Source organism: Triplophysa rosa, linkage group LG15 (assembly GCF_024868665.1).
Source record: "Triplophysa rosa linkage group LG15, Trosa_1v2, whole genome shotgun sequence".
Lineage (NCBI taxonomy): Eukaryota > Metazoa > Chordata > Actinopteri > Cypriniformes > Nemacheilidae > Triplophysa > Triplophysa rosa.
Window position 1 is genome coordinate 7,297,288 of NC_079904.1, and position 24,338 is coordinate 7,321,625.

A 24,338-nucleotide genomic window follows, 5' to 3' on the forward strand; every position below is an offset into this window, starting at 1 on the left:
GTAGAGTTACCGTAAAGCTAAGCTAGACGTGTACTTGTCGCATTGTTGTCATGTAGTTTCATCAGAATCGGGAAATGAGTGTTTACAACTTTACACCGAACTTACTGAGTCCTAGCGTCTGTCATCCGTCTAACTTTAATCGTCACTAATGTGTTCAAGGCACAATGTCGTCGAATTTGTTGTTAGACTTCGTGAATCCGTCGATGATGAATAAGGAAGCGGATGATATTTCCATCGATCAGGATGGAGAGTGGGGTGAGAAACACTTGCGATAAATATCCATGACAGTGCGTCAGCTATGGGGTCTGCGCGAGCTGCTCGCGTAAAAGTGAAAAAGAATTGAATTAACTAGACTAGTTTACAGTATCTTTACGACGTGACCTAATTTAACTCACTGGATCTTATGTAACGTTACTCCAAACGTCGTCGTGTTTGTGGGTTCAGTTTATAATGAAGTTTATTTTCATATATTAACATACTAAATGAGTTTTATGAAGCGAGTTAATGCGAGATGTGAAAGTTCATCATTATACTGTATAATGTTTTGTTTTGGAATTATACGAAATAAATAAGTAGCTTTATATTGAAAAATATTATTTGTTATAAATCTTACATCTACGTATATTACCAAGTTATATAACGTTAGTTAAAACGAGATTTGACGAAATTATTCGGACTTCTAAAATAAGGAAATCAGAGTAAGTTAGGCTAATAACGTTAAACTTGACGCGCAAGTCGTAAGGGAGTTGTGAACTCGATATTTTGTGCTTCAACTGCACCTGTTTTAATTTTTTTTGCTGCGTGTTTTCATCTTTATTTTATAAGTCTCTATGTAAGTAAAACATATTCTCTGTAGCCTGAAACGTCTGTTATTCTAATAGAGGTGTTTTTGTCTGCTCTTTTTCTAAGTTAACGTCTTGCGCTTTGCGAAATTAACCATGCTTTTATTTTATTGAAACTGTGGTCGCCACGTTTTTTGATTGATTGCTATTTGAATGACCATAGTTTGACTGTGATTACTGTGGTAACCATGGTTAATTTTTGTAAGCGGTGGTCATATTCTTTTTCTTCACATACTTATTTGTAGATATCAGTTTGTTTGATGACCTGGATGGGCTTGGTGATGCTGATGAACTCCTGCAGGCGCTAGTGGAGAGTGTCAGCTATGTAAGTCAAACCCTTGCATCCAAATTATTTTATCTTTACAAAAGCTAGTAGCTGGTCTTTTGATGTTTGTTGATTAGCTGGAAAATATTTGAGCATGATTCTAAAGCGTTGTGGACCTTTTTTTAGGACATCCCTGCCTCTGACCTTAACTTTGACATTGGGGATCCAGCGTGGAACTCAAATGGCTGGAGAGAAAACGGCAGCCCTCCATCTGGTACTGAATTTTAACATCAACTGTATATTATTATCCATGGCAGTACAGATTTAATATTTTTTAATATTTGTTTAATCATTTTTAAAAAGACACATGGATATATAATAATATTGTTATTAGTGTGTTTTGCAAACAAAAAAACCCAATATATTAGTCATCATTTTTGGGTGTGATCCTGTTTCATGGTGTTTTCTGTGTGTTCTATGTAACAGTGGACTCACTTTCACCGAATCACACTCTCAGTTCTGTGTCCTCCCCAGCTTCAGTGGAGCCTTGCTCACCATACTCCTCTACACTTGTGAGTTAAGTCACGCCCCCAATGCAAACAGTCCTTTGCATCTGATTTGTCAGGGTGTGATATGAAAATCTGTTTCGGGCTGCTTCTGTCTCCACTCTGTTTTCTGTGTACTGCCACAGATAATCGAAGATGGTAACTGTTTTGTTACATAGAAAATGAATAGTTTATACTCTCTTTTTCCATAGTGTTTTTTAAACAAACAGTTCAGAATTTCTTTATATTTGGTATGACTTTCTTTTACTTTAATGGCTATATGCACAGTTAGCAATTCTATTAATTGACTAAGGATACTCTGAAATGGACAGGTTAATGGGCCTGGTTATGTATATACATCACTACTCTATTATTTAAGAATATGAATATGAAATTATTTCTGATCTATTAAAATAGATATACATATATGTAACATTTGTTTAATGACTTCAGTTGTCACTTGCTCATTCAGTGGCCAGATGGGTTGTGTTTAGACCGCACTGGTCCTGCCAGCTGCACTGGTTCAGAGATCAAGAGAGCACAAAAACGCACATACACCCATGTGAATTAGGTGTCTAATTAAGACTGCATTACATTAACAGATGTTTTAATCGCCTCTCAACACATCATCAAACTAATGAATCTATCTCTCATTGAGGTGTGTCCACGATCATTTTGAAATAGGTGTGTTGACAGTTCAAGGTGTTATAGCAGCGTCAAGCTTTTAAATTCAGTCAAATTACACAAACACATTATTTCGGTAGACACACTTACATTCTTAAGCCAATGTCACAATGTCCCAATGTATAAATAAACACCACAAACTCCGTTCTCTCTCCTATCAGATAATGATGCAACATCCTGTAAGAGGCCCGGATTACAATCCAGAATTCAAATGCTTGAGTGTATTTGTCAGGGATTTTTGTCCATGAGAGGACTGTTGCTATAAATTATGAGACGACTAGGTTTTATGCTGCTCTACTTAAAAAAAAATATATATATATATATATGACATGTGCACGGTTAACCGCGGCCACCACTAAATCCTACTGAAACCGAGCTGGCTGCGATAATGCAAGGTATCGATTATTTTTTTAATGCAGCAGCATTTTACCGTACTTAACTCAAAAGTTGTGCATAAATCACGTGATATATATTTTTGGTTAACCGGGCAGATGTCTAATATGTTCTCTGTTTTTCTTCAGGATGAGGTGCATTCTCCACTGTCCTGGAATTCTCAACCCTCCCCGCTCTCTGTGTGCTCCGACTCCAGTGGATATTCTGAGATCCCTGTCGAGAAGAAGCCACCCAAGAGGACCAATCAGACCCTGAAAGGTATGTTAACCACATTCATTCATGTAGCATAAAACCTCTCTATTTTCTAGGCTAATTTGTATTGTTTTATTGTTTGCGTTATTTGTAATGGATAATTTAATTGTTCTCAAAGCAAAGCTTCTCCAGCCAGCTAAGAGACCCATCCAGACCAACCCCAAGGTTTCCATTCAGCCAAAACCGCTCATTACTGCGCTGCCCATCACCCATGCTGCAGCATCCCTTCAAGCTAAGACAATCATCATCCAGCCTCTTCAGACCACAGTCCTCCAGAAACCTTCACCTGTCACCATTCAGCCAGCACCCCCTGCAGGTAATGAACGCATTTGCCAGAAATTTCCTCTGCTCGTGCATACAAAAACCAGCAGATGTCGCCAAGCAACAACATTTTTGTGCTATAGGTGGCTGGCTGTTTCTTTTTGTCTTATGGAGTCTGTCTTCAGGCAAACTAGATTACTGATGTTTATGGAATATGCATGTGTTTTGTTGCTTACACATCTTGAAGCGTATGCATCAATATTCATCAAATTATGTGTCTGCAAAACTCAAATTCTTTAGCATCCTAGTGCAGTATGATGAAGGATAGCTTCATTGTAAAGGCAGTATAGCACTATATAAATGAAACATTGGATATGGGTGTATGATATACTGTACATGTGCGACATAGCAAAGTTTAGAAGACAAACTGGTAATATTTTATTCTTTATATTATTAATATTTATATTGAAAATATAAAAGAGCAAAAGAGAGTTTTATCTTTATTAGTAGTTTGTTCTAGATTTTTTACTGTCACACCATAAGGACACTTTTACGGTTTATTTGTCAACTAGCCATATACAGCTCTTGATGTAGTGAACTAGGGTGAACTATTCCTTTAAAATCTTTTTTTTTTGAGACAGTGTCCATTATATTTTCATGACAGTCATCAAGGAAAACCAGGACATTTCAGGAAACTTTTTTATGAAAAAAGAAGGCTTTATGAAAAATAAGAAAATATTAAAGTCATTACAAGCTTAAAGCAACACTTTGTAGTTTTTCGACCTTAAAATGATGTCACTAAAATTATTTCACTGGTTGAACTGAACTCTTAACCAGACAAATTCTACTTCCGCTGCTACCCGAGCAGCCTCATAGCGGCTACAACCACACTCTGTAAGTTCTGTGTTCGGGTCGGTTCACACAACCCCGCCCATCCCCTGCTCGCAGAAGAGTGCCTAATGGTTTCCAAACAACGTTTCTGCATTCACCGGTTCCATTAGCTTAGTCAACCATTCACATGTATTGCGCTGCCCACGGGGAAGCTTGTACAGCGACAATATTTACAACATTGGTATCAGACAATTGCGCTTATCAACCACATGGGGGAACAGGTGAGCAAAAGTTCCAAAGTGTTGCTTTAAAGAATAATTTAAAAAGATTACTATACATTTAAAAAAGTCTTGTTACATATTTAGTTAGTACATTATAACCAAAGTAAGATATTTATTTAAAATATGCATTAAAAAAATTGTAATAGATTTATGACATATTTTTGTCTTATACATATCTACAAGGTATGGACAAAAATATTTGCCCACTTAAAGTATTGACTTCAAGAGTGTATTAATACAGTGCTTTGGGGAAGTGGTTTTTATTTTGTTTTTGGAGGTTATTAACTTTTTTTGTTTGCAAGTATGAACCCGTGCGTGCATTCAGTCTAACTGTAGTGAATGTTGTTTTGTTACGATGAAGTAGAAGTTGGTTTTCTCTGCAGACTGTTCTGATGAAACGGGTGACTCTGTTTAATGTCTTGAGTATGTTATACTGCAGCTGTCAGGCATCAAGCTCCAATATCTGTTTCCTCAAGCCAGTATAAACATTTACATCACACACCTGGAAACAGCAATAGAGGACAAGAGCAGCCTCGAGTCACATTCAGCAATCTTATCCTGTAAGCGTCTTATCTGGATCGCTAGAGACCTGACTTTACAAATCACTGTACTCTAGTGTGTCCAAACAATCACTTTTCACTTCATCTTTTACACCAGTGGGACGGGTCCTTCAAACAGAATAAATCCTGTTGTGTCACTGCTGTTTGGTTTATAAATGTTACATTACACCGAGGACAATAACATTTTGCCCTTTTTGCTGTTTTCCTCTCAGAAGAATGAGGATCTCTGCCGCAAGCTGTAAATACGTAATGAACCCTCTGTGTAAAACATTGTGGCAGTGAACTGATTGTGTTCTGCATCATTCATTTTTCTTTTTGGCGTAACACCGAGGTTTAATTTGAGAGGTTATTTGTAGTTTATTTGAAGACTGATGGGTGAGTCAGTGGGAATGGAAGTTGTTGGTTATGACCCCTGCAGGGTCCTTGCAAATTCCTCGCCTTTAATGCAATGCCAGCAGCGACCCGACATGTCTGACAAATTGTGTTTGTTACTGTTACCTGGGGGGGCGATGTTTTTTGTTCTCGGTGAAGGATGGTGTTTGGCACGACAGTTTACTTTGTGATTAAACTATTTTTGAGTGTTTTATCTGTGCTTTAAACTGAGGCATTACTTTCAAAGCCTTGAGATTAATGGAGGTTGTTAAAGAAAGGCAAAGAGTAAAGAAAAATAACATGGACTCTCAATTCATTTCCCGTAGTTCATACAAAGTTTAGATTGTAGGCAGTTTAGATGTAAAAACTACCAGTGGCTTGACAGTTTCTGTAGAACGTTTTTGGATCGTGACTGTCTGTGTTTTGTCTCTCAGGTCGACCCATGTTGCTAACTCAGCCTACTCAGGTGGTCCAACTGCAAACTCAGGCAGTGACAACGCGTGTGGTCACCGTACCAATGCTTTCTCAGGACAGACCCGCTGCTGTTGTTGCCCCAGTAACATCCTCTCCTGTGGTCACCATGACACTCTCGAACTCCACCCCTGAGGATGATGTAAGTTGCCAAAACTTTTACTAAAACATTTTTAAATCTGTTATTGTGCAGTTCCCTTATGTCCAGATCTGAGCTAAAAAGTGTGTGTGCCCTGACAGTGCTGTTGTGAGGATTCAGTTTTATGGAAAAGTAGCGGTTTAACAGTGACTGTATAAGAAAAGTCTGTGGTGTTCCAAATAAAATGTTTTTGGTGTCAGACTTGGGGCATTTACCAAACGGAAATGAGCATCCCTATGCCCTACCCCCTTCGAAGGGCTGAGCCCTTGAAGTTAACTCTTTGAAGGGTGTAATATATGTTGTGTAATTATGTCTTATTTCACTTTGTTTTACTACAAATAATGTTAAATCATATGTATCACTGACAAAAATAGTATAAAACAAATACAAACTAAATGACTGTACTTACATTTGTAGGTAACTTCAAAATCCCGCATCATATTTGCTTCAAAATGCGTTGCGAGAACTCGTAATCCAAGATCACGTGATCACAAACGGAACAAATGGCATTTGCCCTTCGCTAACGGACTTCTGAAAGGGCCCTTCGCGAAGGGATTCAGGTGTTCACTTTCGTTTGGAACACCCCTACAAATGGCATCCCCTTCGCGAAGGGCCCTTCAAGGGTGCATAAATGCCGTTTGGAAAATGCCCTTGATGTCATGACTAAAATAGGGGGCAATTTTGTTCAACTGGGAATTGCTCAATTTTACTTGACAAGATTTTGTGATGGGAGTGTTTTGCTGTCCTGATTATCTATCCACACATTTATTGAGCTGTTCACTTATGTTTTCATTGAATTATATTTTATATAAATATTTAGTACTGAAATAACTAACCTACAACTAAATGAAATCCTGAAAACCTTTTTCTTTCAAACTGTTTAATTCACTGTAAAAATCATTGCTATCACTTTGTTTCTTACTGGTTTATGTGGCAGTATGGAGTTTTTCTTAAAATTTCTTAAACTTGTTACTAGCAAAACTGACTGGGAAATAAATTTCTGTCAGTGTAACAGGGTAACATCGCCTGGGGTCTGATTATATTTAATGAGACTGTAGATTAATAAAAGAATTACTGCATAAAATCTCTTGTTCATAAAGGTTTTAAAAGGATACTCACCCTCAGATTGTTTCAAACCTGTATAAATTTCTTTGTTTTGATGAACACAGAGAAATATATTTGGAACAATGTTAGCAATTTTCAGTTATGGAACATCATCCAGGTATTTAGATATTTTGAAGAATTTAGGAAAACAAACTGTTCTGCGGCACCTTTGACTACTATTTAATTTGACCTACTATTGGAGTCAATGATGTTCTGGAACTGAAAATTACTAACATTCTTCCAAATATCTTTCAAAACAAAGTCATTTATATATTTTTTGGTGAACTATCCCTTTAAAGCTGGTGCGTGACTTTCTTTCCATTACTTAAAGGGATACTCGACCCAAAACTGAAAATTCTGTCATCAACAATTTATTCAACAAAAATCAACTAAATTATTATATCATTTTTTTGAACACAAAATAAGATATTTTGAAGAATTTAGGAAAGCAAACAGTTCTGGGGCACCTTTGACTTCCATTTAAATTTTTCTTCTATGGTAGTCAATGATGTCCCATAAATGTCAGTTGCTAACATTTCCCCAAATATCTTTCTTTGTGTTCAACAGAACAAAGAAAGTTATACAGGTTTCAGGCTGGAGTATCCCTTTAAGTACTGTAAATACAATGATGTATCTTATTTGATTGACAGGACAGATCAGCATCTGGCTTAACCACTGGTGGGACTTCTTGTTTAGCTTGAGCAAAGTTTTGATAAACTCTTTTAAAAAATATCGGTATTTTTGCAATTCCGTTTGGTGCCACTAGATGCACATAAGTGACATATCAGCAAATCAAGAAATGTAGAAGGAAAACAACTGCTTACAAACATGATGGGAAAAAGACTCGATCTGTCTTTGATTGTATTTACTCATCAAATGGTTTCCTAATGAAAGCCATGTGTTCTTCCAGATGTGCTGTCCTAACCATTAGTTAAAAGCATCTTTGCAGATGTAAGAAATTAGTGTGTTTATAGTTGAGAGAGGGAGAGAGAGACGGAGAGAGAGCGAGACCACTGGTGTAGTTGTGAAAGCAGGAGAGAAATAGAGAATTATAGGTGAGAAAAGCATACATTTGTATAGGTTTCAAGAGTGATGGCATCCGTACAACAGTCATTCCTCTCTTCTTTCTCTAAATCTTCTCCAGGGTTAATTACAAACCAAATATTTTACAGGACATTTGACTTAAAACGATGAAAAATAAATTTTGTGAGTGTGTAACGCAACTTTCGGTCCTAAGCAACAGCCCAACAGTGAGCTCATGCGCTTATTATTTTCCATTAATGTATTTCCCCCTCATTGATTCTTCTGACGTCAGAGTTCAGGATTAGCCTCAGATTCCTGTAGGTTTAGTGCTGTTTTTTCCACTGTGGATGTTATTACAGGTTCAGTTCGTGGCGCGATTTCCAAGGTCTCCGAATGAAGAAAAACAGAGCACCTGTCTATACTTTGTCATGTGTAGGTGGTGTGAAATGATGCAGTGGTATAGATCAGACCTTTTAACTACGGTTGCATGAAAAGCCAGTTATAAAATTCATACTCAAAGTTTTGAATCCTAATGTTTTCCAAATGGTCCTCTGGGAAGTGTTATACTATTGTGAACATTAAGTTTAATAATAAAAGCCCCGCCCATTGTGAATTCTCATTGGTCCAAAATCATACTCCACAAACATAGCTGAGTATTAAACATGACAGTTGTGATTTTGTGGCAGTATTGTAGCTTGCAGTGTGGACTGAAACATAACTTGATGTTGGAATCGTGCGTCTGATTTATTGTCAATGTCAGTTTTATTTATATAGGACTAATTAAATTCAACCTAGGTTGACCAATGTGCTGCACAATTTTACACATGATTAAAATACATACACAAAACAGATACAAACACAACAATTAGTTACAGAAAGCCAGGTATGTTTTCAGCAGAGACTTAAAGGTGGAAAGTGATGGGGCTGTTCTTACAGAAAGGGGCAATGCATTCCAAAGACAGGGGGCAGCAACAGTAAAGGCACGATCACCCCTAGATCTTAGCCTAGACTTTGGGATACATAATAAACGCTGGTTGGAAGACCGAAGAGGAACTGTGGGCCTATATTCAGTTAAAAGGTCAGATAAATAAGAGGGAGCCAGACCATGTAATGCTTTAAAATTTAGTAACAAAATTTTAAAATCGATTCTATAGCGAACAGGCAACCAGTGTAGAGAGCGTAGAATTGGAGTGATGTTCTTATTGTTTTACACATATGCACTCCAGAAGTAGATCAAAAGCATGCTTGACGGCACAAGGGTCATATAAATGTCATATAAATCACTTACTGCATCTACTGTACTTATGATTTTTGGGCAGCTCATTCATTTATATTCAAATGAAAGAAAAATAACAATTTGAGGTAATTGAGCTTGTGCTGTCAAACACACCACCACGTCATATTGCAGCTGTGAGCTTAGTCCAGATCGGCAGGATGTCCACCCGTATCTAATTGTATGGCATGACAGTATGCTCAGTATTCGCAGAAGCGGTATGTAGCACATGCAGTTTAAACAGTCATGTAGTACAGTTATAAATGAGCGATAACTCCTCCCTTGTTGCACTACTGAATGGACCATGCATATGCAGTACACGCGTGGTTAAGACCCTGGTGGATTTCTGTTTCTGAGTCTTGACACTAAAACCGTGATCCATATTTAAGTATTTAGTAGATTAGTATAAGGACAGCTGTGCAGCAGCCCTATGCATGTGTGTCTCGTCCCCATCTGCACATGTTTGTATCGTAGTTCAGGACTTGGGTGGTTTCACACGCAGAGCCGAACGTATGCAGTGCACACAAGTTGTCATTTAGACTCGGTCGTGAACGTCTAAACCGAGAAGCAAAGCAAAACAAGTTCACACATTTATAGCAACAGTTATTGTTTCCATATAACCCGGCGGTTTCCCTGTAAAATCCAGATCTGCTTTGAATGTTGCAGGTTTGGGTTTTTATTATGGCCTGTAATTACAAATTACATTGTTTTGGAGAACTTCAGCGCTGTAAAATTATGTAAATGTCTCCATAGGACTTTTGAATGGTCTGGAGACCGTTCGACATGTTGAGGTGTGAATTGGCTGCAAATGCTAAAGAATAGCCGAACAGGTTAGTGCGTGAGCGATGATCGTGTTAGACAGATTTGACATTGAGGGAAATATGATGAAAGGTTGACGTCTGTAGTCTCAATGTCTGTTGCGATTCAGAAAATAACTATAGCAGAGTTTGGCCACATGTTCGATCTTTTGCTTCTGTTTTTGTCCTTGGTTCTGAGCTCCGGCTCTTGGTTGGTGTATTGCACTCCTACGTGGCAAACACACACACGCCTTAACTCTCACATTGACACGCTCTCTCCCTCTCTCTCTCCGAGTCCAGACGTAAATGGGACAAATGCAGTAATTGCCTTAAAACATTTTCATGCTGTTGTCGTTTTTTTGTATTTCTTAGAATTTGGTCTAACCATGGAGGTCTATATTACCTAAAAAAAACACATCCGTTAGCATTCCCTTTCATCTCAGTAGCTGATGTCTTTTTCCAGTTGATGCTTTTTTAAGGGCACTGCGAAATATTTGACACTTGTAAAACATTCACTACAATATAATGAAATGTTTGTTTGTGGGTGGTGTAGCGACGACATTTACCAGCAGGCGCTAAACCCTGACATCTGTAATTGATGGCTAAAATAAAAATGTCAACAAACCCTTGTCACAGTCACTGATGTAATAACTGGCATTTTATTCCTTTGTAGACGTGTTTATTGACCGTGTTTGTTGCGAGAGCTTTCCGTTATAGTCAATAGATTATATCCCCCAGTTATAAAAGCAAACAGTGTGTTGTATGAGGATAAACTTTATCTTAAAACCCCATACACAATAATTGCCAATCATTTAGCCTTAAACCAACTAGATTAAAAATGTCAGTCAAATGCTAACCCTTCCTGACTTTTATTTATTTGTTTTTATTTTTCTCCCAGCACTGATGTCATAGGCATGCAATAGTAAAGCTCATTGAGACTGTCACAGTCCATAGAGTGCTGTCGAGTGTTTGTGGGGATTTATGTGGGTTTGCACAGCTGTGGTTTAACTATGACTTCTTGTGGTTTGGCCTCAGAAGAGGTTTGGGGTTGAGGGTTAGGAACTGCAATCCAACAGTAAATGTGGCAGGTGGAGCAGGTGTCTTGGAGTGTACGGTGTGTGTGACTGTTTGTGAGTTTGTGCGCAGTGGGATGTTTGAAACAGCTGAATGGTGATGACTGCAGAGCAGATTGCATGTAATGCTTTGTTATGGCAGTTTAAGATTAATGACCTCGGGCAAGTTAGTCTGTGCAGCCTAGGGAGGGATTCAGTTTCTTGTCTCAGTGTACTGTAGTCTGGAAGAGAGTTGAGTCTTGGGCCTTTAGGGCTCACACTACATACTACTGCTAGACTGAAGACTGGCCATGCAGGTCAGATTATGATCAATTGAGAATATTTGAAAATACAATATTTGAAAATTTATCTGACCCGAATTGAGGAAATGTTTCACAAAATAAACGTAATATTGTCTGTTGTCTGTTCAAGGTCCAGTCAGTGAAATTTAGCAGCATCTAGTGGTGAGGTTGCAAAATGCAACCAACTGCTCACTCCACCCCTTACTTTCGAAGCACTATGGTGGCTGACACAGAACAGATGTCGTCACGTTTTCGCTTCTTTGCCGAAGGAGATAATGTATTTACGATCCCGTTCTGTAGAGCAGTTTGTCCATTTAGGGCTACTGTAGAAACAACATGGCGAATTCCATGCAAGGGGTGTATGTAGATAGAAATAGCTTATTCTAAGATAATAAAAGCATAACGCTTCATTATGTAAGGTCTTTATACACCTCTGAAGACATAGTTATGTATATTCTATTGTATTTCTGTCAATAGATCCTCCAAAAAATTATGCACTGGACCTTTAAGTATTGTTTTATCTGTGAAATAGTGAAAATCCCAGCATCGATATGAGCGATTATACATTTGTTTAGCATATTCTAAACTCTTTCTTAAAGGGAAAGAGAACACAAAAGAAGATTTTCAAGACGTTGGTAACCAAACAACATTGCTCCCCATTGACCTCCATTGTATGGATGCAAACCACTGAGGCATTTCTCAAAATATCTGCATTTGTGTTTATCAAAAGAGAGTCATATTTCGGCTTTAAACCAACACAAGGGTGAATAAATGATGACAGAATTTTTATTTTTGGGTGAACCTATCCCTTTAAGTGACCCTCTTTCAGACGTTCACAGAACTGAAATGAAACAAATATCTCATGAAATGTCCTCTATTGTTCCTGCAGAAATCCGTAGCAACACTGATATTTGATAAGTTGTGCCAATATCCCCCAAGCTCTCTTCAACCATCCGGTTCCGTCGCCATGGTGATGGCACCCCCTCGCTCCTGGTAACCACATTTGTTGTTCATTCCCAGGCCCTGCTCATGGCCCGTTTCCCGGTTTTCAAGCTTTTTCAGTAGATGGGAGCACAAAAAGGCTCATGGAGATCCCAGAGGTTTAATCACCACGGCTAATAGGTCTTAATATGGTCTGGCTGTGAGAACCGTCTATGTTGCCACACCTCTCTGACGATCTCATACAGTATATGGTCTCGGGCTGTAATCTATTCCATTGACCTTTTCTCGTACGGGTGGTGTCTAGACTGGGTTGCGGTGTAATTTTGTCCAGACCCTGTTTATAACAGCTGCTCAGTTAATTGGGTTTTTCTCTTGTTCCAGGACGTTATTAGAGTTGGACATATTAATTCATCATTTAGTTTCATAGTTTATAGTGCTTGTCAAAATGGTCATATGGCGCGAATACGTGTTTTTCTGTGTCTTTGGTGTGTTATAAGTTGCCCATGCATGTATTAGACATGTAAAATTGCAAAAATTAAAGTGTCGGAATAAAAGATGCATTCTATCTAAAAGCAAATGCTCACCCAGACCTGCCTGAAACGCCTCGTGTAACCACACCCCCACAAATCTATGTCAGTTCGTGGTGTGATTTGACTAAGACCGCCCAAATGTATACGCAAGTAAGGTGGGCGTACCTGTCAGTACAATTGCTTTGGAACCTGATGTTCCAAATATGGTAAGAGATGTTACATTTTCGTCACACGCTTGCAGTATTCGACCAATCACTGCGCACTGGTTAACTGGCCAATCATAGCACACCTCGCTTTGTTAAAAATCTGCGCGGTTCAGAGAGGCGGGGCAAAGAGCAGATACAAACATGCACGGTATTGGGAAAATACAGCGTTTACACATTGCATTGCATCTAAAACAAACGATAATATTCGTTTTAGCCGTGTCATATCACCCCTTTAATATGTCTGGGCCTAGACAATAGTGTTTGAATCGTTTTGTCATGAGCTGAGTTAAAGGTGCTGTGTGTAATTTTTTTTGAGTATGTATTGACAGAAATGCAATATTATATACATAACTATGTCTTCAGAGGCGTATAAAGACCTTACATAATGAAGCGTTATGTTCTTATTACCTTCGAATGAGCTATTTCTATACTCTTACACCGTGGGTCCACTTGCATGAAATTCGCCATGTTGTTTCTACTCTAGCCCTAAATGGACAAACTGCTTAACAGAGTGCATTTATACTAGTGCTGTCAATCGATTAAAAAAATTAATCTGATCACGATTAATCGCACATAACAATAATATTTTAAAATATACTTTTACATTTTAATAATTTCACATTTAATCTTCAAATTGATGTAGAAACAACATATTTCTTTAACAGCGTCATTTTATGCAAGCTAACATTTTGATATTAGTACTGTAACTGATGTCTCTATTAAGTTGATTATTTTAACATTAATTATAGCCATTCAACAGTATAATTGAGAGCTATCATGTAGGAAATATACAGAAATTGAAGGACACTTTACAGTCTTTAATGCTAAATTATAAATGAACTGCAGAAGAATTCTCATTAAAGCTACAAAATCACATTGATTTCTTCTTTTATTTTGTTCTTTGATTAACATTAGTGACAGGAGTCACAGCAGCACGTTTAAGATCGCGGCCCCTTTAAGAGCTGTCTCAGTACGCAGATCTGACCATCACCGCACTCCCATTTTCACAACACTTTGCATTCATTTAAGATTTTATTTTACACTTTGAAGTCTGTGCTAATGAAAATGCTAGACAAAACGGGCTTTAATTGCGATAAATATTTTCTCACGCGTTAATTTGAAAAAATTATTTGCATGCGTTAATGTTGACAGCCCTAGTTTATACTTTAAATCCGTTATCTCAACATCTTAGTCCTATGTCAGCCACCGCAATGCTTCGAAAGGGAGGGGGAAGGGGTTGAGTGAGCCGTTGGTTGCAAGTTGCTACCTCAACACTAGATGCCGCTAAATTTCATACACTCGGCATTTAAAAGTTATGTTGTATATTTTCTTTATTAAGTTGAACATTTTTGGTTATCTGAGGTTCTTAGCCGGTGAGAGGTCATGTAGATGGATGCTTCAACTGCGTGTTTCCAGAGGAATGCAGATGAGACATGCTTCAAACGTCTATTTATTCCAGACTCTTAATGAGCAGCAAAATATTCTTGTATGTCTTGAATAGAAATCGGGCTTTCTTTCTGTCTCTTTCCATGCACCAGTGCAAGTTCACATTCCTCTACATTAGAAAGTGTGCCAGATGTCTTGTTTGCTATATTTTCTCGGTGGACTGTGTGTGGAGAGGTCATGGAAACACATTGATGATGTCCAGCATCTCTTGATTTGTCCAGATCAAAGCTCCAGCTACGGCAAAAATTCAGGATCCAAGTCGCAATCACTTTTCTAATTTACTTGCACTATAAACAATTCTCTTACAAGTATGACTCATCAGTGACACCATCGGCCTGCAAGATTTGTTGTCAGTGTTTTGTAGATTTGTTCCTGACCAAGATCACGTTTTAAGCCACTTTGCCAGTGTGTCATGATGACCCCATAAGCAAACGCTGGTTGTTGTCGGTTATCGGCATTGATCTGATTTCTTGTCTTTCTCTGCCCAGTCAAGTGCGTGTCGCAGGCAGCAGCGCATGATCAAGAACAGGGAGTCTGCGGCTATCTCTCGGAAGAAGAAGAAAGAGTACCTGCTGACGCTGGAAGCCCGTCTTAAGTTGGCGCTGTCAGAGAACGAGAAGCTGAAAAATGAAAACGGCACATTGAAAAGACAGCTGGAGGGGCTGATGAGTGAGGTTGGTGTTCATCATTTCAACTATTTGATCTGATTGGACTGTAATAACGTTATTTGCAGATCCAGATGGAAATTGATGTTTTAGTATTTAAATCATGTTTTTGAGAATGTTATGTAGTCTGAAGTTTGAATTAAAACATTGGTTAAGGATTGTCTATTTTATATATTTTTTTGCTGTTGGGGATTCACTTACATTGTTTCTTGTCCTTTTAGAACTCTGTGCTAAATACAACAGCTCCCAAAAGACGGGCCGTGTGTCTTATGGTGGTCCTGGTCTTCCTAGTCGTTAATCTGGGTCCAATCAGGTTAATTTATTATTCATACAATTATTATATCATTAGCATATATTATATATTATTTGTGTGTTTGTTTATCTAGATTTAGTGGGTTTATTTATCCAAGCACCTTGTTATTACGTCTGAAGAAACAGAGTGTGTAGTTTAAAGGTTTTATTATGCTGCTTTCTTTTGTGTCCCACCCAGTCTGCTTGGTGGAAACCAAGGGTCCACTTTTCCCATTGCCCCTTCGTCCAGTGGCCGACACCTGCTGGGTTTTTCTCCAGAGTCTGAGAGAACCGTGGCGTCAAACACGCCTGAGACTGATCCCTCCAATGTTGTTAACAGGTAACACTTTTCCGTAGTTTCTACATTTGCACAAATATCCATTTATTCTCATCGCTGTGTGTGGGGCCGGATGCACCTGAGACCCTCACCTATCAGAATCTATACAGACCATTTATTTTCCAAAACACCAGAGCACAGGTGCTGAGTGACTCTGACCAAATGTCCGGGTAAGAGAACAAGGCTCTGTTCTCATGTCTGTCTGGCACATGAGTATAAAGAAGAGAAAACGGGCAGCTAACTACGTTTGTTGTTTTATCTACCCATGGAAATGTTTTGAAAGGTGATTCTGGGTTTATATTTCTAATCAAAATTGCTTGAACAACATGATATACACAGGACAAATTCCCAACATGAAACGACAGATATTTGAAGAAATGATTACTTAAATCCGTCTCTTGGTTTTCTTAAACATTCATCAGGCAGGTCTAGTTGAATTTGAAAATTACCAATTGTAACATGATCCCGTTAGTAAAATGCCTCAGAGTTTTTTAAGGTTAAACAGGTGGCGTTCCGCAAGTCCAACTTTAAGACCCTTTCAAACTTTGCTCATTTTAATGTCTGGTTTGTTTTTAAGAGCTATTCTTATGTGATCTATTCCGACAAACTGTGTCATTGTATCTTTAAAAGACTTTCTAGGGCTAAAACGTTTCAGTTTTTGACCTATCTGGGGAGCGGAGCAGGAAATGAAATTATGCAATTCAGCACTGGAAAATAGACACAGGACATATGGATACAGACCCAGATGTTTTATTTTCGGTGGGGGGTTCGTGGACACCTGCAAGAGTTTCCTGTAAAATCTACAATTCATAAGATCATTTCCACAGATCACTAAAGTGTTTTTTCTGTCTTGTGCATTTTTATTTAGTGTTGATAATATGAGGAGCAGTTTAGTCTACTGTCCTAATTCATTTCCTCCATTAATGCTTGAGCCCACAGAACGCACTCCAACAGATCTCCCACACGCTCTTCCTTCGCCGTAGTCTGAGCTGCTTTGTGTCAGGAAAGACTGTGAGAATCGGATCCAACCTCCTGTGCTTCAGGCCTGCTCTCCAATTTCAAGCCAAAGTGTTTTCCGAAGCGATTTTTAAATTAAACTCTAATAACCTGCAGTGGCTGCTTGTAGGCATACAGTACACCTATTGAAACAGGTTTATTATTTAAAGATATGATGGTGATGATGTCATGTCTATATTTTTAGTTCAGAATCATTGTACTTTCACTCAGTGCTGACTTGACACTAATCGTTCATAGTTTTCATTGACAGCTTTCTGTGTCTTCCCATGAATACGATAACAAAAAAAGTACTGTCGTGCTTGCGTACATCCATTTTTCTGTCTTTGATATTGTTTTTTCTTTCTCATAGGTTGGAGGATGTGGGGTCAGAGCAGAAGGCATTGATGGTGGTAAAGAGGGAACCTCTTTATTTTAGAGATCCGCCTTCTTGCCAGCCGCCCGTCAACAGGACCAAGTGCATGAAGTCAGTACCAATGACAAGACCACCCTCAATGTGACATTCAGATGTGCATTTAATAGCTGTAACCCGCTGTTTGGTTGCCAAAGTTGAACCTAAACCATTAAGCTAACATAACGTACAAATAATATTTGTCAGTTCGCATCTGTCTTCAATTATTTTAACGGTAATTGTCAATTTGTCTGGATCTGACACTGTTGTGAGAAGTCGGTTTTAAAGTTTAGAGCATCTGGTGTTCATGCCGCAACTTTGCCCATCTGATATGATCTGAAGCGAGAAGGAATTTTCATTGTTTGCACTGATATATATAAACATTCTTGTCGATAAAGATTATTGTAGCAATGCTTCGATCAGCATTCCAATATGCGATTGACTTTATAAGCATCTCAAAGTTATTTGCTGTTTTCCTCGATGCTTTTCATGCTTGTGTTGTTTTTGCGCTTGGTTATGAAATTTTAAAGCGCACGCACAGCACAAAGCATGCGACTGCAAAGCTTCGATTTCTTATTGGCCACCTTTTCTTGTTCAGACTGAGATGTCTCTGTTATTCATAATTACAGGATAGCAAATGAACTGAGGGGCTGGGTACATCGCCATGAGGTTGAACGCACCAAAACCCGTCGCATGAGCAACACTCACCTTAGAGGCAGAACCATCCCGGTATGACCCATCTCTTTGCATTGTTCATTCTCATGCTCATTCACGCTTTTGATTACTATGACTATTTCATTTCTTCCAATTAAAATGTATTGTAATTAAAAACCCAATGCTATTACAATTCACACCTTTGTCAGAGAGTCACCTACAGGTTTTGACAGGTTTGGAGAATGTCCAGTGCAGGGACTGAAGAGCATTTTATCTGAGCTAAAGTGTGACATTCGTCTCTCTGCCGAAAGGTTGCATACCTCCAAACAGCTGAGAAGCACCAGGATTTATTTTCTTTTAAATAGGTCTTTCTAAATGTTTACATTAGCGACGAGATCCTTCTTTTCTCTCTGTCTTCCTCCATCTCTTTCACTCCTTTAACGCACTCGGCCGCTCACTAAGTATAATCCAGTAGTCTTGGGAAAGTAAACAGCCCTCTGCCCTAGTCGGCTCGATCATTCTCTCGCTTTGCTCTTCTTTTTTCCAGTTCATTCTACTAGTGAGTGAGTCAGTTCTTGACTTGTGTTTACGATACTGGTTTCGCTTTGGGCAATGCATTGCCTTAGAGGCTCACAAGCTTCTAAGTGAACTTCTTTAAAAAAAGAATAATCATGTGAGAAATGTAACTGAAGATATTGTTACTTGGGATGAGGTCAAATATGGCAGTGCTTAAATATTTTCCCACAAGCGTCATTCTGACTTAACGTGAACTTGCCCAGTTTATGCACCATGCAGTCAGAATGAATGATCAGGTCGCTCTTGTTTACTTTAGTTCGTTATCATTTCTTTTTATCAGTGAATGTATAGTGAGGAGAGGTGGATGGACAGTTTGTTATAATTTGGGGAAATATGTGCCCAGCAGGTTGATGGTTTAAAAGGATGCCGGGTGTGTGAACTGTCTGCTTGTTGGGAACTACACAGTCATAGTTTAGAGAATAGTTCAGGTCTCTTAAAGAGACACACACACTGGTATTAAGTTTTCCTAATTGTGTTTCGATATTGCTGCACATTAATGAAAGTAACATGTTTATGTTTGAAGATAACAAAGAAATGTCACTCAAATAACCATGTGCTCTAATGTTCTTTGTTATAATTCTTAACAGGATGTTACTTTTTTCTTTTATTTGTCCAACAGAAACCTGTAGATAAACCGGTATCACAGATAGTGACCGAGATCCAGTACAGGGATTCATCTGAGAAGTATGTTCATTCAACTTGGAGCAGGAACGTTACTTGCACACGACACAAAACGTTCGAGGAATTTCCTGCATCGTTTACTAAACATCTTGTCAGTTGTCTGTCATTCAGGACAAACAGCATTGTAGTTGTGAGGTTCAGTAATGCGCATTTAAAGTAGGGCTGTCAAACGATTAATCGCGATTAATCGCATCCAGAATAAAAGTCTGTGTTTACATAATGTATATCTGTGTACTGTGCATATTAATTTAGTATTTATAAACACATACATGTAGACAAACGTGTATATATTTAGAAAATGTTTAAATGTATTTATTTATATTTGCCAATAATTTAAGTTATATGTAAATGTTTATTAATATTAACATTTTATTTTTTCTTAAATAAATGTGTCTGCTTTTATAAATACAAAATTAAAATGCACAGTACACAGACATACATTATGTAAACCCAAATTTTTATTCTGGATGCGATTAATCGCGATTAATCATTTGACAGCCCTAATTTAAAGTGTCCTCCCTCAGAATTGACACATTCAAACTGTGAGCATATCATTTTTAAAGTGCAAAATCTTAAACATTTTTTCCACATCATCCCAGTTCTAAATATGTTCCAGGTTTTATTTTGCTTAATTTAGTTTACAAAGTGATTTGTCTTTATAATCTTTCATCAGCATGTACTAACTTTCACCTTGTCTTCAAGAGGTATTGAGTAATGTTAACCCATGCCCAATAGATATTTCGCCAATGATTTAACCATCATCATAGAAAATGATGAAGCCATTTTTAAGTTTTGCTAAACATCATAATTTGACTCTGAGACGATTTCGAGGTTGAGCCCAACTTTCAGCTTCCATGTCTCTTTCCATGGCTTCATCAAAAACGTGTTTCAGGAGGTAAATACTCCTCTTCAAACAACCACAATCTCACATTAGGTTTTCCATTTCGATACTTTTCACAATCCAACCATTTCCCAATGGATAAAATCAGTTCTCAACGTACATTTATGACAGTAAAATGGATTTTGATTGTTATTACAATATTGAGCATAAATATTGTCATACGTGTCCTGAAGATGGATCTATAATGTTGCTGTTTTACACATTGTAAAATTCACCCTTTGAAATTCTTGTTATTTGTTTAACTTTGTCTGGGTGGGCCCGCTTGCTTTCACTCAAGAGTAAATCATAATTTTGGCTGCTCGTGTTTGCCTGACCTCAGCAGTGGGTCGTGCCAAAACTTAGCATGACTGTCATTCCATTTCAGCACATTAACAATAGGAAAAATGCCACATTCACACAGGAAAAAATATGTGTTTTATCAAGAGATTCATGAGAACGTTCAAGACTTTGACATCTTGTTTGCTCTGCATTGCACATTATTTTCATTAAAATATAAAAAAAGATTAACTACAGATAAAACTAGAACATTTGAGACATAGTTTCATAGTTCTTTTGTTTTAGAGTTCCGTATGATTTTAAATACAATACAGAATCTCTACCTCCTTTTTTGTTATTAAATGTATTAAATATATAAAACGGTTTTCAAGCCAGTTCTTCTAGTTAATGTGTGATGTGTCTGACGTCTATGTAGGAATCCCAGCAGTGAGCTGCAGGTGTACTACGCCCCCCACCGCACCTACAATGACTTCTTTGATGAGCTCAACAGAAGAGGGGACACATTCTACGTGATCTCTTTCCGCCGGGTAAGCTGACCACTCTCTTTGAAAGCCCACACAGCGTAATAATGAGACACATGAGACCGTTGCACTACAATAAAGAGCGTTATAAAACTTGGGGGGTCTTTTTAAACTTCTGGTTTTGCTGTTTGTAAACTATTGTTCATGTTTAAAACAAAGCACACAGCGGTTTTCACAATCCTTCCATGCCAGTGTTAGTCATGCTTTTTATATAAACATGTATGTGCAGTGAGCTGTATTTCACACGTTTACACATTTGTAGATGAGAATATGGACTTAAACACCCTGTTTTTAAAACTTATGCAGTTATACAGATCTTAAAATTATCTTGTAGCACTAGCTTCCATGCTAACATGCATACAAACATGAGTTTGACTATTGTAGTTATTCTCAACCTCGCTTTCAAAGATTTGGGCATGATTTGTTTAGAGTCGGACACTATTTGTCAGGTCATATTTATTGTGTTTGAGCACAAAATTCCCTCATCCTTCATCCGTTCAATCTTTTTTCTACGAATGATGTTTTTTTCCCCTTTTCTCAGTACCTGTTTCTTATTATACTTTGGGACGATGTGAATAATGTTGGACAATGCATTTTCAAGTTTTCTTTAAATGCTTTTTGTTACAAAGGGAACACCACACCCATGTTGGGAAAAAGACTCAATAAACACATTTAAAATGAGTGTAATTATAACACATTTCACCGGTTTGTATTGGATGTGATGATGGATGGCAATCCGTCCTTCTTTTCTGGCATTCGTTGAGTGCTTTGGGAGTCACTATTGTATTTTAACAGTAAACAGGACTCCAAAACTTTTTTTTGTTAACAAAAAAGGAAATGACTAATGTCAGTGTAAGCCTTGTAAATCTTTCTTTAATGCTCACTTTTAAAAAAAATGTCTTGGTACTGTTTATCTTGACTTGATTTAAGGACTTGAAAATCATAGATGTCATTGTTTTTACTCTTCATTAGTGTTAACAGAAATCATTTCCATCTTCGACGAGTTGAGTCATAAGACATTTCGCTGGTTTAGTCATAGGACGAAACGGTCGTGTTTTTGTTGTTTCGTTTGGTCTCTAGGTTTGTTCACTCTTTTTGCAAGTCTTTCACAGCATTGATCCATCGCCGTCAGAAATTTCCTCAGATGGTGACCCTCATGGCTCGGACAAACTACTCTTCAGAGCACGTTTCGTAGATACGTTATCTCCTTCGGCCAAGAAGCGACAACGTGACGACTTCTTTGTCCTGTGAGAGCCGCAGTAGTGCTTCGAAAGAGAGGAGTGGAGTGAGCCGTTGGTTGCAATTTGCAGTCTCACCGCTAGATGCAGCTAAAATCTCCAAATTGCTCGTTTAAAACATTTTCTTAAACTTTTTAGTTGTACGGCCCCCTTGGTGTAGAGTGCATCACTTTGCGGACCCCCATATAAATACATATAATCTTAAACTTTTAATTAAACCAAAAAAAATACTGTTATACAATCAATACTTAAATACTTTTGGTTGATGGTCTTATTTTTCTGATGTTTGATTGGATATAATTTATAATAAATTTCATATAATGCCACAAAATCTGTACCCCCCCATCTTGGGGGCCCCCAGAAAAATTTGATGGAACATGCATCTTAAAGGGAATGTAGACCACCTAAATAAAGAATAAAAGAGGTTTTAATTGTTTCGGTTGTGTAAGACCTCTGAGAGCAATGAAACATCACAGAGGAAATGGATTTTTGTCTTTTAATATTATGGACTTGATTAGTGTTGTTTCTGTGTGTGTGTTTATTTATTTTGTTTCCCGGGTTTCTGGGAGTGTTACTCGACCGGGTTTTGCTTTTCTGCCTTTATTTATTTTATAAATGTCTCCTCTGCATGTGAGATGAGCCCTTGCATCTTTCTCTGGACCGTCTTTGCAAACTAATCGTATTTATTCCATCTGATCAAGCTCTGGGAACTTCTGGAGTTGAACTGCAAACGTTCCAAACCGTGCTAAAGATGTTTCCATTATCCTTCTTATGTAAGCCCATCATGATATCCCCAGCTTGCAGCTCCAACTGAGCCTGTCACACTTTTGAATTGGCTGGAAGTCCCTTTACTGGCTGTGGGATGGATACCTCATACCGTTCGGCACACGTCACCTGCCTTTCGCACTTTCTACATCTCTATTTTTCCACCTTTGTCGGCACTAGCTTTGGAGGCTACATTGGGTCACCTACTGTATAGTTACACATTGACAATCCTTTGACTGTTTCAAAAGATCTGGTGCATTTTGCAGCATAAACTTCGCCCACTTAAGACCATTTGGTTTGCGTGTAAAGCAATCAATAACAGTTTTAGTTTTTGCATGCAGTTACTCAGTGGGATTAACATATTTCATACCCCAATAAACAAGGGATAGTTCACCCAAATGTGAAAATTCTTTTACCATTTACTCACCCATATCTCATTTCGAACCTGTATGGCTTTTTTTCTTCTGCAGAACAAAAAAAGATATTTTGAAGAGTCTTTCAGTTTTGTGTGCGATATTTATCAAATAACAAAATGGACTGTGTGGGGTCTACAGCATACTTGCGTGCTTGTCCACTACTTTTCCTAAAAGGTCTTATTGTCATATTATGGTATACATACTCACAGTTGGGTGTGAGGATAGACTTATGGCCAACTGTGTGAAATTCTTATGAACTAGAGGGTTTTGTGGAGGCACGTCTGTGTTTTTAAATCAAGAACAGCATTAGGCATTCATCTCCCCGTGAACTCGCATCTTTTGTACAGTAACTACAGATGGTATTAAACGCCAACACATTTGATAAATTCTGCCCTCTGTCACTAAAATCACTGATCTGTGACCTGTCTTCCATCTGTCACCCAGACAGATACGTGTGTATGTTATTTCAACTGTAGGGTTTTTCAGTCTGTATGGTTTCTGTCTTCAGCAAATGTGTGTCCTGACAGGAGAATGTCTCCGATTGGTACTGATGACCATAAACAAATTTCTTGTTATACTTGTTATAAAGGAATGTTACATTTTGCTGGCTGTCTGAAAATTCCCACTAGCAAAATAAACTCTTCTCATGCTTGTGATTTGGTGGGTGACTAATAGCTCTTCCTCTCTCGCTGACAGGATCACCTCCTTCTTCCCGCCACCAGCCACAACAAAGGAAGCCGTCCCAAGATGTCTTTGGTCCTGCCAGCTATGAATTATAATGGTAAGAGGAAAGAGCTGGGAATCTTATTTTCTAATACAAATAAACAACAGGAATATTTTTTTACTTCCACTCGTTTTAAAGGAAAGACGGTGCAAAAGATGTTATGTATAGGTTTAGTCTTTATCTCATTGTATTAATTCAGACTGCAATGCAGATGATGGTTGATGTTCATTCATTTTACAGTAAGGAAGGGATAACGTACAGCCAGACGGTTGTTATTGCAAAATAAACCCTGACAGGGTGATCAGGACACGATGTAA

The 24,338-nt window shown here is 38.1% G+C and overlaps 1 protein-coding gene across 1 annotated transcript in view; it reads left to right on the top strand.

Annotated features, from left to right (window-relative positions):
- The window catches only part of atf6 (activating transcription factor 6), a 29,616-nt gene continuing 5,278 nt past the window's right edge, over positions 1-24,338 (top strand). The window contains exons 1-15 of the mRNA XM_057352929.1: positions 1-255; positions 1,088-1,167; positions 1,294-1,381; positions 1,594-1,679; positions 2,858-2,987; positions 3,100-3,297; positions 5,721-5,899; positions 15,060-15,245; positions 15,458-15,549; positions 15,727-15,867; positions 17,231-17,344; positions 17,899-17,998; positions 19,119-19,183; positions 20,773-20,884; positions 23,994-24,078. Of these exons, the coding sequence (XP_057208912.1) occupies positions 165-255; positions 1,088-1,167; positions 1,294-1,381; positions 1,594-1,679; positions 2,858-2,987; positions 3,100-3,297; positions 5,721-5,899; positions 15,060-15,245; positions 15,458-15,549; positions 15,727-15,867; positions 17,231-17,344; positions 17,899-17,998; positions 19,119-19,183; positions 20,773-20,884; positions 23,994-24,078 (1,747 nt within the window). The 5' untranslated portion in view covers positions 1-164. The remainder of the gene's footprint in view (positions 256-1,087; positions 1,168-1,293; positions 1,382-1,593; positions 1,680-2,857; positions 2,988-3,099; positions 3,298-5,720; positions 5,900-15,059; positions 15,246-15,457; positions 15,550-15,726; positions 15,868-17,230; positions 17,345-17,898; positions 17,999-19,118; positions 19,184-20,772; positions 20,885-23,993; positions 24,079-24,338) is intronic.